We start from the raw sequence: 14,709 nt of genomic DNA, 5'->3' as shown, positions 1-14,709 counted from the left end.
ATTATAATTTTGGCAAAGTTGTTTACATTTTTCTAAAAGTGTCTTATTATTGATAGAACACAGAGTTGTTTTATAAATTATTTTATTGAGCATTTTCAAGTAAATAATTCAGAATTCCTTGTTACATTAAGAAGACATGCATATGACAAGTAATACACAGATATGAAATACTTTTTTTTTACAATTTAAATAATCAACTTTATTTACAATATAAAGAAACTAAAAGTAAAAATACTGTGTCATTTGCACTCTTACAAGAGAAAGCATAATGAATTTAAAGTAGATTTTTTAAAACTATAAACTTTTTTTTTAATTTAAAAAAGTTAAAACAGAAACTTTGTGATGGTACTCGCATACTTTTTACTGTCCAGACACTTTTTTTTAACATGAATTAGATTTTTCTTTTTAAATTTTGAAACTATTATTAATTTTTATAAAAAACAAACTGCTAAGCACTAGTTTTTCATGTAATAAAACAAGGAAAAACAACCTCAGAGTTCAGAAAAAGTCCGGAGAAATGCTCAAAGAGTTACTTAAAAAAAAAAAAGAAAAAAGTTGTAAATGATAGTTATAATAACTACGTAAATACAAAAAGAAAGATAAAAATATATCTTTAAAATTAATTTAATTTCAATATTTATTAACATGTAAAAATAAAAAATCCTATGCATGATTACAATGTAACAGATATAACACAATATCTTGAGGTACATACCGAACTAAATTTTTCTTGGTAATAATTAGTTTTTCCTCAAAATTTGCTTTATATTTTATTATCTGTTTAAACAACTATCAACAACTTTATATTTTTTACCTACCATTATCTTTAATTTGAAAAATCTACTTTAAGTCATCATCTTTCTAATGAAATGAAATCTGCATCATAATACCTGCACAATTCTCAAAAAACATTTTTATCATAATACAATCAAATGTTGAAAATATTGATTAATTTTAAAATAAATTGAATCAACATTCCATAAAATTTATTTAAATATTATCATTCGTATTTACTCATGACTTTTTTTCTTGTACAAATCTAAAACAAAAAACAAATGTTCTCAATCATAAAAACAATCACAAATCTCTTACAAATTGATAAAAATAATCAATTTCATGAAATAATAACAAATAAAATACTCTTAAATGTCTTAGAAAAACAAAACAAAATTTCAAAACATACAGATATATTTATGTGTTACTTTTATTGACTATTAATGATGTAAATTTTTAAAAGAAATTTATCATATTTTATCAAAATGATAATTTAAAGAAAATTCTACAAAACATTTATTTGTTTAATTTTACCTTTTTGTGCATGCTTTCTAATTTTAAAAGAGTACAAAGATAAAATATTAAAATTACCAGATTGTGGGAAAAACAATTTAAAAAGATACTGACACTAAAACTTGTAGACAGCAAACCACCAAGCTGTAATCTATTTAGAAATAGACACAACACACAACATTGATAAAGTGCATAGTCTTGATTAAATCTAAAGTTTCTTTTATAGAACATATAATAAAAATATCACACCAGATTTAGCAATACTTAATTAAAAAATATATATTATTAATAATGACCCTTCTAACTATAAAATATTCAACAATAAAATAGCATAAAAAATATTGATAATTTCATCAATTAAACATAATAAACTTTTTGCTTATTAACTGAAGTATTCAATAAATCTTTTGTTTAATAACTAAAATAAAAATAATATTTTTAAATCTTTAAATTGTGTTTGCTACTTTGATCGTATGTCCATATTAATTATACATACATATTAATTATGTCCATATTAATTATTTGTCAGCACCAATGATATTTGTCTATTTTAAGTAGTGTAGAACAGTTTCATTCTTAAGACAATATTGTGTTTGTATGTTATCTTAGTGATTAAAATCTATAGAAATTTTCCGATATGAAATTACACTAATGTTCATCCGCTTCTGAATAAATAGGAAAATCTACCAAGTCCAATTTTTCAATCGTCTTATACGAAGGGTATAGTCCACTTTTTTTAGTTCTTCGATTCAAACCCTTAGAATAACCATCCCAATGATTTCCAGCAATTCCAACGATATCTCCTTTTACCATTGAAATTTCATTAGAGTTGCGGGCTGTGTGATTAAAAATGGCTAGCTGATTGTGGTCATTTTGACCTCCAAAATAAAATATATCATCCAAGGAGCGAAAGTAAGACGATGCATCTGGATGGAAGTTTTGCATGATTTCGTATGCAAGACGGCAAACCTGAGATGAAAATGTGCAAACTAAATAATCACATTTTGACAGCATGTGGATGTCGATAATTACTCCTTTTAAAGACTCAGTAGAATAACGTTGACCAACCGATGCACTTTTAGCCACATCCGGATCTCCATAAAATATGTAGTCTGGATATTTTTTCCTACTTTCGGCCAACAAAGTGGGATCGTCTGTAGCAAGATAAACTCTTCTTTTGTCCACCGAGCTCTTAAGTTCTAGAAGACGGAAGTAATCTTCGACGTGTTCCATGTACTCTTCGATGGAATGAAATTGAGCTTCGGTACCAATCTTGTCAGTTCTACGAACATGAATGCCAACAACAGGATGCACTATGTCCATTTTTTCTTCTACTTTTTCCAAAAGTGTTTTCATAAATTCTTGAGGTCTAAGAAGATACTTCACAAATTGAGATATCCACCAAACAACAGGGTTACCATGCAACCTTACAATTCTTTCAGAGAGGTCTTTAGGAATGGCTAAAGGCAAATAAATTGGACGAGGCCTTACGTTATCAATAATTGGAAGATCAACCACCTGTGTGGAGTCTGAACCAGGCCAAGTTGCCCGAGAAGAGCCACTATCGTCTTTGCATGTGTCACTAATAGGAAGAAAAACAGACTCCCATCCTTTAGAAGCATATCTCCAATTGTTTGAGCGTAAAATAAGGGTACGTTTTGTACCATAAGCCACTATAAAACAATAAACAGCATGATGAATCTGGCAACCATATCCACAACCCTTATTCAAATTGCACAAAAGTTTCTTGGCAGAAGAGCAATCCTTAGGATTTTGCAGATAATGCAATCGCTTTTGAACAATATCACCCAGTTCTCGTGCCTCTTTTTCACGCCACTTATTTAAACCATCTAAATTTTTAAATTTATTGAGGTTTGAAAGTAGAACTCTTTTGTAATTATTTGCATCTTCCATAAGCAGAGATACTTTTTTAGATTTGTCAGCACCTAACGAGACATTTAATTTTTTCAACTCCGCATTTAAATAATAACCCATTTCAAGCACACCATCTTCAATAAGCCTCCTAGTTTCTTCAAATTCTTTTGAAGGCTCTCTCATCATCACATTTTTACCACTTTGTTCTTGCATAAAAGTGCCTTCTTTTGTTTTTAAATTATCCTTCAATGATAAGGAGATAAGCTTTTCATTTTTCTCAGAGCTAGATGATAGCTGCAGGGAATTTAAAAGGGATTTTAACTCCTCATTCTGAAGTTTTAAAGCTTCTAATTCACCAAGTGCTCGAGACAATCTGACAAGAATCTGTTCTTCTGGCTCATTGTTATGGAACATAGGTCCACTTAAAAGTATAATAACTATTAGCCATGCTGCTAGAAATCCTATTATTACCCTTCCAATAGTAAATACTACCATCTTCTTAGTTAGATTGGTTAACTAATATGTATGTAAATCAAATAAAAATATATCGTGTTAATGAGATACTAGATAAAGAATATTGTGTTAGGTAAAGGAATGATTTCCATACAATCTCTAAATAGAAAATAGTGGGATTTTTTTACTTTAGCAGTACAGTTTTTTATAGATATATTTATACCTCTTTAGTCAAATTGTACTTCTTGCTTTGAGGGAAAATCGAGGAGCCATACGCAAAGAGTAGAGAAAAATGCTGAGGAAATTTGGAAAGAATATGATCGAAAACTTTTGCAGACATCGGCATTGTAGGGATGATATCTTTAGTTAGAGAAAATATGCTGAGATTACAATTGTTTAACCTAAATCGGTATCAAGATAAGTTTGTTTCAACTTTTTAATAAATCGAAAGATTTTTCATTCTTAATTAATTCAAATTATTTACATTTTGTATAATAACAAAGTAAACAACGAACTTAACAAATTATGCAATTAATAAAATTTATTATTCTGACGCGTTTAGTCAATAAATATTTATACTTCGGGTAAATGCGAAGTACTCCCTTCATACACTATTGCTCCTTTCCTAAAAAAAAATCAAAAATTAAATGCTTTGACATGAAAGTGCTAAATTTAAAATAAAATTTAGTAATTGGGTTAAGAATTTTTTTTTAAATAAAATTTTTAATCAGATTGAAGAAACAAACTAAATTTTATTTTGACTTATCCTAGCGGCATTTTATCGAAACAATTGTTTTACACATCGATCCAATTTCAAATCTTTACTTTTGCATGTTTTCTCTTTTTTCTACAGCGACATCTACTGGCAGTAATCTTTATATATTGTCTTGTACTGACAATCGTAAACATTGAGTAGTCAGTGATAAAACTGTCAGCGGAAGCGGCGTAAATAACGGAGCAGCTCGATGTAGACTACTTATAACATTAAGTTTACACAGTTTTTATTTCGTTTTTAAATTTTAATTTTCTGCTTTTGATTGTTATATGCAAAATAACTAATGATGAGTGACGCTAACGAGGAAACCTTGGTGCTTGACAAGAGGCAAGAAAAAACACCTATGTTTGTTTATGTTGTTGCTTCCTTGTCAGCTGTGGGGGGCTTACTTTTTGGTTATGATACAGGTGTTGTATCAGGGGCTATGATTTTATTGAGGGATTATTTTAATTTAGACTCGACAATGCAAGGTGTTGTCGTTAGTGTCACAATCATTGCTGCTTGGGTAACTTGCTTATGTGCTGGACATCTATCAGATAGATATGGTAGAAAATTCGTAATTATTTCAGCAAGTATTGTTTTTTCGATTGGTTCTGTTCTTATGGGCATTTCTGCAAATATTGGCATGCTTCTTGCTGGGAGAGTCATTGTTGGCATGGGAATAGGTGAGTTGATTTCAAACTTTGATATGTGTCATTCGAAACTTTTATTTATTATGTTGTTTCATCATTGTCATAGTAAATGATTTAAATGCTCATTTACGTGTAGTAAAAGTATAAGATTCCTGATTTTAAGCATTCAAGCTTTGTGAAATATTGTTAGAGTTTTCAATGGGAAACTTGAGTACTTAAAAGGCTAGAGGCAATATAAGCCATCTTTTCAAATTGTACTTGTGTGCCTCGCTTTTTTGGTGAGCACCATCTCTCTGCAGGCATTAAGTTATTTCTCTGTTTTGTGCTGTCATTTAGCAAGAAATTTCGAAAACTTGAAAAGTACCTGTCTGGAAACAATACTACTTACCAGTTTGAAGTAATGATATCTACTTTCGAAAAAATACTATTATATATTGCCCCAAACCCTTTAATTTATAATATAATATGTATATAAAAATAAATTGCAAAATTTGTTTTGCACTTTTATATTCTCTCTAAGTTTAAATGAAAAGACAAGGTCACATTTTTATCATAAGGTTTTCTCTTATTGATATTTATTGCATAATCTAGACAAATAAATTTTATGACTGATATCTGAATCTATTTTGAAGAGTTAGATTTAAAATATGGGATTTAAGAATCTATGAAGTATATCTAAGAATAAAGAATAAGATTTAATTAAAATATTATCTTACTAAAAACTTATTGGTACATAGAAGAAACGTTTATCCATTGATCTTCTAACAATTTAATTTTATAGCAAAAAATTCACTTTTATTTTATCTTTTTAATTTATTCCATTGCAGTAAATTTTAATATCTCATAATCATTTAAATTAATTTATTATCTATTGAGTGAAATTTTAAAGATTGCTAAGGTTTTATTAAAAACACTATATTCTCCTTCTCAAAAGAGTAATAATTATTATAACTGCGATCAATTAAGTAATCTTTTTCTTATTTACTGCAATAGAGTTGTAGTTATATGGTAGTAAATGTTACATTAGAAATTTAAGTAATTAAAGTTTAAAATGAAAAAAATATAATTTTACTATGACAAGTATTCATTTTAAGTCATTTTCTAACTAACATAGGTTTTATACTTTTTAATATTATTTTATCTACAATTTAAAAGAAAATCAACTATATTCTTTTTTTTTTAAAGTTAATTTTTTATTGTGATAATTTTGCTAATTTCATGAAATTACAAATATTTTTATCTTTCTCGTTAAATACATAAATTGAATTTATAACCTTAAAATGCTAATTTGAAAAAAATTCTGTTAATATTTTCTCCTAATTTCTCTTTAATTTTCACACTTTTCCTGTTTTTATTCTTTTTTTTTAAGACTGAATTATAAATTGTGATTTGATTGCTTCGTAACAGATTTATGAGCTTTATTATTTTTTTAATCAGAAGACAAAAAAAAAAAAAAAAAACACTTTAAGATTTAGAAAATGTGCAATTTTGCCTGCTTTTTTATAATAATTTGAAAATATTTTTGAGAAATGCTGGTTTTTCCAACATTATTCGAAAGTAATAATAATTTGTTTTAAAAATTTATGTCTAATATTCATATAAGACTGTTTCAAAATAAAACGAGTTATGATTTTGTATTTTAATCTATAATTTTAAAAAAACTTCTTTAAGAAATTTTTTTTGGGTAAAATGTTACTGCTTTAAACTTTTATTAAATAAATTTTTTCTTTAAATTTTTTCTAAATAAATAAATTTTTTCTAAACTCTTACGTTGCCCATAGATAGGAAACTAGTTAACTGACGCACAAAAGAATTTTATTTTATAACCACTATTGAACAGCCGACAAACTTTTGGGTTTAATACTACTTATGTTCTACTCCATAGCCTTATAATTTTAAACCCAATCCAGAAGACAAGGAAACTCGTGGGTCAAGGTATTGGGTGAAATTATCCCTCATGGAGGACTTTTTGATGAAACTAACTCGCATTTGCGAAAACTTCAAAACCTCCCACAGTTAGCCTGACGGCTGGAGGATTCTAACTGATGATCTGTCTACCACTGAGGATGTTTTATGTAAGCACTGTGGTTGGTGCAAGTTTGGTGGAGAATTCGTGTCGACCAGCCATTGCTGGGATTCGAACTCAGTTCATTTCATTGGAAGGCGAATGTTCTATCCTATCAGCTACCGCAGCCCACACAAAAAAATTAATGATTTTTTTTTTAAAAAAAACTTATTTGTTTGTGGGAATTAAAGATTACTGAGGATAAAATATTTCTATTCTTTCCAAACCGCCTTTTTTAAAAAAAAAAATTATTATTATTATTTTAGCAACCTTATACATATTTTAATTTTAAATTATAGTTTTATGTATGTGTCAGTGTAATTTTTTTTAATGATTTTTGTGCTATATGAGCTATGAATTTAATTTTTTTCATTCTTAGATATATTTATTTGCAATTAGTGATACTCAGCAACTTAATGTACCAATAACATTAGCGAAATTCATAATAGTATTATGTTTTGAATTAATACCTGGATCCTTTGCCATTTGCACCTAGGTAGCTGCTGTGCAATGCTTCGATGATTTTTAAAAAATATTTTAAAAAGATTTTATGAATTTAGAAAAAAATTTTTTTAAATGTTTTTGCAAACACTTTGTAAAATATTTTTGCCAATTTAAAATGATGCAGTTAATGCTAATTTGTTTTTAAATTTAAAAGTTAAATGAAATCGGATGGCGATGTTTTATGTTTGAATTCTTAATTAAGCGTACGGGCTAATGACGAATAAAACATGTGCAACGCAAAATGTAAAAATCAAAGTTGTTCGATTGTCGAAGATCAAGGTAAAAGCTTTTTGCTTTTATCTACAATGTAGAAGACAAAAATATGAAGCAGCAGAAAATTTACATGAACTGTTATAGCGATAAGAAAGTGAAAGTTTCATTGCCATTAAGACTAGTCTAGAATATTCGTTTCTTAGACATACACATTGCCATCTTGGACGTCTAAAAATATCTAGAAATTTTTGCACAAATTTCGTCATTTAACTACTTTGAGCTCTAAATTAACGTTTTTTTAAGAACTTAATAACATTAAAGTGTTTATTTTAAATTATTAGGGATCGTTTTAAGTAAATTTGAGATCGTTTACTAATCCTCCTTAAAATATTTTATTGTTATAATAGACCCTCCTTAAAATATATTATTATTGAAAAGTTCCCTTCACTAAATATTTTATTGTTGAAATGGAATCTTCGCAAACTATTTTATTGTTGAAATGGAATCTTCGCAAACTATTTTATTTTTGAAATGGATCCTTCGCAAAATATTTTATTGTTGAAATGGATCCTTTGCAAAATGTTTCGTGTGATTAAAAACGTACCTTTTTACCAAATTAATTTGAAAAGCTGATTCAATGACGCTCTTAGTTTATTATTTTCGACTTCTTAGAAGACCCCCCCCCCCCCCCCCACTTAAAACGTGATCTTATTTTCACATATTCACAAAAGAAAGAAGAAAAAAACGACTATGCAAAAAGAACCAGACTTATTTTTTTCCAAAACAAGACCTTTTTTCCAAAAGTCTGATCAGACCACTGGTGTTGAAATTTTTCACGAAAACGCACGTTCACATATTCTGGAATAGAATTAATGAATTTTTGTTGTGTTAGAATCCTAGCTAGTTAAAGTGATGAAAATAGAGCAATGAAATTTTGCCGAAAAATAGCTTAATTCATTTAACCTTATTTCATTTTCTTTCTTAAATGATTTTTTTCTCTTCGTTTTAAACTTTTAGAGGCTTAAAAAAAATCGAAAATAAATAGTAGTCGTCTTGCCTTAAAAGCATTTAATTTCTTTGATGCCAATTTTTGATTACTAATTAACTCTTCTGTATTTTTCTTGCGTTTTTCTACAGCTTTTCATAATTTTAAATGCCTTAATTTTGTGCAAATCGGGAGAAAATAATCGCTCTTTCCATACTTTGAAAGCAGCGGTTATGATAATTTTTTTTTTTTTTTTTTTTTTTTTTTTTTTTTTTAGTTTACTTTATTTTTTCTGTATATCATTAAAATAAAAATCAAGTCGTCTTACAGTTTTGTGCATTCTTATTGGACTGAAAAGAAAAATTACATGATATGATGGTTTGTACACAAAAATATCCTGGTTTCTTAGATTTTCATCAGTATAAAATTAAGTTATAACTATTTTTATTTGTAGATTATTAATTATCATTATTCAACGATATTTAATTGTGATATTTATCGTTCTTTCTCATTATTATTCTCCATTATTATTATTACGTTTATTATTTTGGTAATTATTCAAAATTAAAGGATTGAAGCTAAAAGTGCTGCATCATTATCATATTACAGTGTACTCTCGATATCTCCAAGTTAAAAGGACGCTAAAAGATTTCGAGATTACAAGATCAGAACTAAATATGTTCTAAAAAGTAGATACATGAAACATAAGAATAACTTTTAATAAATATGTATGTTATAGTAGACAATAAGTCTAAGTGCAACAATGATAATTTTATTTTTAAAACAAAGACAAAAATGATTAGGCATTAAATAGAAAAAAATTAGTTTACATTAAACTTAAAATGTGATTTTTCCGAAGAAAAAAAATGAATTTCTATTTCGAAAAAAAATTTGACACAACATGGTTTTCAGAAGAAACTCTTCGACATAGGAATTGAAATTTACATTAGGTTGATATATAATGCTAAGGGGAATTTTTTTTTTATTTTATATAACAAGGTTTTCGAGTTATCGAGAGTATTCTGTATAAAGTTATCTAATTTTATTATACAATAATTTTAAGTTTTAATATCTTATAAACATTCATTTTTTGACAAGTGATTACTTTTATAATAAATTTTGTGTAAAAACTATGTTTAAACAACGTGGTGCTACAAATTTATAAATACTTTTACTACGACGCTCTTCAAACAATAAAAGTGCATGACGTCATCCAATATTTTTTTTAGCAACCTCTCTGATGTATTTTTACAAGAAACTATTGTTGGAACCACAAAGCGGAGAATGAACGCCTTGTAAATATGTACAGATGTCCCATTAGTCGTTTTGTTTAGTTATTGCTAATAAATCTTCCTATCCGATCAATAGTACTGCCCTGGCGACCGAATAATTACAACAATAGTTGATATTTATAGCGGGCCTGACTGTATTTTCCATGTTCTATCAGATGCTGGTAGCGCGATCGTTAATATTATAGTTCAAGTGTATTGTTATTAATTTCTCGCCTGTCTTACTAATTCAATGTAATTCACATCTGCTGTTCTTGACTACTGCATGAATATGTTAATCACCCTTAGTAATCCAGGCGTTAGCAATTATTTGCATTGTTAATAAATCAATCCTGTCTATGGCAGCTGAGAAAGTGTAATTTATTCAGAGGGGAAAGAGAAAGTCGTCAATGAGATTTAAATTTTCTTATTCACACACCTTTTAGAAAGAATACTTTTCTCAACAATGCGATCCTTGCCGTTATCTTTATAATATGTTATCTTATTGTGTTATCTATAATTTTATCTTCACGTTTTCGAAATGGGTTATAATTATTCCCTTTTAAACTTAAAATTCCGAGCTAAATCAAGTAGTCATTTTTTTTAATATTGTATTATTTTTGAAATTAACAAATAAAATTAAGAAATTGTTATTGTACAATATTTTGGTTTTATTTTAATTTTTTTCTCGTAAGTTTTATGAGTGGATATTATCTTAAATTGTATTATGAGTTTTTTCTTAGTTCTTCTGATAAAGACGTGTTTTGATGTTATTGGGATTGCAATTTTTTTTTAAAATCTGAAACTATGTTCCTAACCTCCTATAAACCTCCCTCCAAGAACTTATCATTAATAATTAGTAAGAATTGAGTATAGAATGTTTACTATTTATCTTTTATCTGCGATGTATTATCATGTGTCGTTCATGGGTTGCAATAATGCCAGTGGCACAACTAAAAAAACACGCGTTTTGAACTAAGAACAGGTGTAAATATGAAAATGCACATTCTTTCAGCAGCAATGCTAGCACAACTCATAATTCAACTTGAAGGTAATCTTCGTTTAAGCAAACTGAAGCATTTCTTATGCATTTTCCTTAGCAATGAAAACTTTAAACCCACTTATCTCAAAACATGATTTTTTGAGTTGTGCCGCTATTGCAGCCCATGAGCGATATATAATTAGTACCTACTCTTTTACGATGTTGTTGTTAATATTTGTAGACTAGCACAACAAAATATGACTATTACATTAGAATCTTTTTTTAGGTGACAGTTTTGTCTTGTTTATTGGTTTTCTCAGTGAAATTAAATTTCTTACAAAAATATTTTTTATTTAGAAAAATGCTAGTTTTGAGAAGTTTTTATTGATTCTATTAATTACGATAGCTAACTATTTTAAGTAGGGGCAAGAGAAGGTTAATTACTTTGGTTTTATAAAAAAAAATACTCTTAGAATTTTTAAAGTTGTGAATTTCGATTCATGTATAGGTTGTGCATCAGTTTTTTGAGAGACACCATGAGGCCTACAATTCAACTATTTCCTTTTTACAATCTTTTCTGCAATTCGCAATAATGTTACTTTTCTTAAAATATTCATCAAATCAAAAATATTCAAAATATTTATATAAAAAGAAAATAAATATTGATAAAATAGCATGACATTATTGTAATTTATTTCCATTGTTAATTATAAATTTATTTTATAAATTAAATCGTAATATCAAATTCGTAAAAATATGTTGTCTAAATTAATAATTTTTATGGATTTCATTATTTTTTCTTTAATAATTCATTATTTCATTTTTTAATAGCACCTGCTTGTTAATAGTTACATTTTTTTCTTTTAAAAAGGATTGATAATTGCATTATTTCTTTTAATAGTACCCAACATAATTTTTTTCTAATAATGGTAATTCATTTTATTTACAATATTGGTAATTCACTTTTTTGTAATATTAGTAATTCGTAATAATTTCATTATTTTTTCTATTAAAATTGAAATAATCTAATTTTTTAACGATAATTCAGAATTATTCTTTCCGGAAAGAACGTTGTGCTTTCGGTCGAAGGAAATTTAACGCCTATTGGTTTTTGTATTTAAAAGGTGAGTTTAATAAGTGGCGTTTTAAGCTTTAGGAAATCGAACTTGCTATTATAGCATTCAAATTCTTTTTCCTTTTTTTTTAACACTGTGTAAGGGGAAAATTACATCGAAATTAATTATACATATAACTAAAAACTTTTATTACTTTGGTAAGTTATATAGTCTCGAGTTTCTAACTTCTAGGTTAAAATTACTTTACTTTTTTGCCTATTTCTAAACAATGTTAAGTGTAATTTTATAAAACAAACTTTGAAATTTGCACTTGTGGTTTAAAATTTAGAATCTGTATGCATAATTTCATTATAATCGGAAATTTTGTAGTTAAAAAAATTATTTTTGACGCATATTTTATATTAAATGAAAAGGAAAATAATTTTATCGGAAAAATCATTCGTATTGTTGATTTTAAGTATAAAATCTTGAAAATGTGAATTTTTTCTTTTGAATATTTTATTCTTGAGAAAAAACAAGCGACCCGGGGAAGCTCTGTAAAACTTGTTTTGCTGCGGGTATAGTTATGGAGCAGTGAAGATGTTTTGTAAAACTCGATGGGGAATTCAGAAAAAATGTTTTATTTGAAATATTTTAGAGTGTTGAAGAAAAGAGGGGGGAAGCAAAATTTTTGTGTTAATAAAAAAGGGTAAAAGCTGTTTCGCTTTGAATAATAAGATAATTATTTTTTACTATGTTTATTCTGCAATAGTTTTAAATGTTTACCAAAACTCAAACATCTTTGAAAGTTATTAATATAATTTAAATTGTTTCTCCCTAATTTTTTTTTATAACCTACAAATGTTCTGTAACTTTTTTTATTTTAAAAAGCAATTTTTAATTATGTTGTCAAACGATGTTTTAATTTACTAAATACAAACGTTTGGAATATGCTATTGAAATTATTCAAAAGTACATTACAAGATATTAGTTAAATGTTAAGCTGCCGCCTTACTCTGTCCACATTCATTGAACATAAAGAACGTCTTGAACATGAAGAAACTAAGGTCTTCTCAAATTTTGATTGAAAATATTTTAATGAAATAAGCATTCAAGGATTATTTTCTTTTAGTTTTAAATTATATTGAATATTTTATTAAAATATTGAAAGTAAGTTATTGCGTGTTTGTTGCTTACTTAGTATAATTTTCGTGATATTCACAATATTTCATGCATATTTTATATTAAAAATAAATACATTACATTGTTTCCATTATTCATATTTAATAAATCAAAATATACTTTCGTTATTTACGCAAATGATCGTAAATTTAAGTTATTCTTAATGAAAATAAAGTTTTTCTAACGAAATTTTTAACTCCCTTGATCGGTATACTTTGGAAGTCTCTTTAAATGATATTGGAAAAGTCAACCTTTAGTTTACATGCTATTGCCTTTTAAATTAGTTGCTCTACATTAAAATGAAATCTTAAAAACTAATCAGACTTAGACAAAAGTGAAAATATGGTTATTTTTCTTCAGCTACTCTGTTTCTCAACAATACGCAATATAGTATTTTATGTTATTTGTTTAACGTTTCGATATACGCGGTTTTTCTGTCTTACGCAGATTTCAAATATTTTAAAACACTTACCTTGGGAAAAACATCATAATATATTTTCCTCTCTAGTATTCCTTTGCTTCTTATCTCAAATTCACTTGCGATTTATTTAAAGTATTTTTTTATGCTCTTGAAGTGTTAAAGTTTCCACATTACTATCTTTGTTTCTTCATTTTTCTTCTTCTGTCTTTTACAGATGTAATATAATTTATAGAACATAAATGTTTTTAAAGATATTTGTTTTCAACTGTTACTTTCGCATTTTGAATTTTCCAGGCTTTCATTTTAATGCACAAACAGATTAAATAATGAGTTATCATTTATATATCTTAACATTTATCATTATAATAAGCATTACTGGATATTTAGTACAAGTATTTGGTATTCTAAGTATTATAAACAAATGAGAATTAAGAAAAGATCAACAGAAAATGACAAAAATAGAAGATATTGCCTTGCTTAGGGTGGCAGTATGATTAACCCTTTAACACAGAATTTTTATTTAACATATTTTTCATTATTTTCTATTATTTTATATCGAAATAAGCGAAAAATATTATATTTAGCATTTTAATAATTTGAAATACTGCTTTTTTTTCTTTTTTTTTCTTTTCTTTTTTCGTTAAAAGTTAAATCTTCCAAACAAGGCTCTCTCTTCCAAACAATAATTTTTCGAATTTACACTTATTTGCGGTTATTTAGATCTCTAAGAGAAACAGTAATTCATAATTAAAATTTCTTTAATTTACAAAGTCAATTATTTATAAATTTTTAAATGGGAGTAATAAAAATTTCAAACGATTTTGTTTTGTTTTGGATTTTATATTTTAGTACAAATATAATCCCGATAATCAAACAGATTTGTTTAGTAACTATTAGACTGTTTTATTTATAATTAAAGAATATCGAAACATATTTTTGCGTGTAATTAGAGGGTCAATATATATATATATATATATTGATATATGTATATGTATATGTATATGTATATGTA

The 14,709-nt window shown here is 26.8% G+C and overlaps 3 protein-coding genes across 7 annotated transcripts in view; 1 reads left to right on the top strand and 2 right to left on the bottom strand.

Annotated features, from left to right (window-relative positions):
- The window catches only part of LOC107438291 (phosphatidate cytidylyltransferase, mitochondrial), a 30,136-nt gene extending 16,262 nt beyond the window's left edge, over positions 1-13,874 (bottom strand). Inside the window, exon 1 of one of the 3 annotated variants that reach the window (XM_043044078.2) lies at positions 13,749-13,874. Coding sequence is in view for 1 of the 3 variants with exons in the window: in XM_043044075.2 (XP_042900009.1) it covers positions 3,839-3,961 (123 nt within the window). In the remaining 2 variants the exon portion in view is untranslated. Of the gene's footprint in view, positions 1-3,838; positions 4,280-13,748 lie in introns of those variants that run through there. The other 2 variants (XM_043044076.2, XM_043044075.2) reach the window with 2 other exon arrangements.
- On the bottom strand, positions 66-3,845 carry LOC107438290 (alpha-(1,6)-fucosyltransferase 8). Its single transcript, XM_016050528.4, has one exon. It carries the CDS (start codon positions 3,655-3,657, stop codon positions 1,936-1,938), a length of 1,722 nt encoding a protein of 573 aa, XP_015906014.1. The 5' UTR covers positions 3,658-3,845; the 3' UTR covers positions 66-1,935.
- Positions 4,483-14,709, top strand: part of LOC107438289 (proton myo-inositol cotransporter) — an 82,443-nt gene continuing 72,216 nt past the window's right edge. For 2 of the 3 annotated variants that reach the window (XM_021146292.3, XM_021146293.3), the window contains exon 1: positions 4,493-5,055. In XM_021146292.3, the coding sequence (XP_021001951.1) occupies positions 4,674-5,055 (382 nt within the window). In that variant the 5' untranslated portion in view covers positions 4,493-4,673. Of the gene's footprint in view, positions 5,056-14,709 lie in introns of all 3 variants that reach the window. The other variant, XM_021146291.3, reaches the window with a different exon arrangement.

Source organism: Parasteatoda tepidariorum, chromosome 1, assembly GCF_043381705.1.
Source record: "Parasteatoda tepidariorum isolate YZ-2023 chromosome 1, CAS_Ptep_4.0, whole genome shotgun sequence".
Taxonomy (NCBI): Eukaryota; Metazoa; Arthropoda; class Arachnida; order Araneae; family Theridiidae; genus Parasteatoda; species Parasteatoda tepidariorum.
Note: the sequence above shows the minus strand (reverse complement) of the source record. Positions and strands in the feature narration are given on the sequence as shown.

Bases quoted from the DNA above. Each gene is read 5' to 3' on its own strand.
- LOC107438290 (XM_016050528.4), bottom strand. From the start codon at position 3,657: ATGGTAGTATTTACTATTGGAAGGGTAATAATAGGATTTCTAGCAGCA.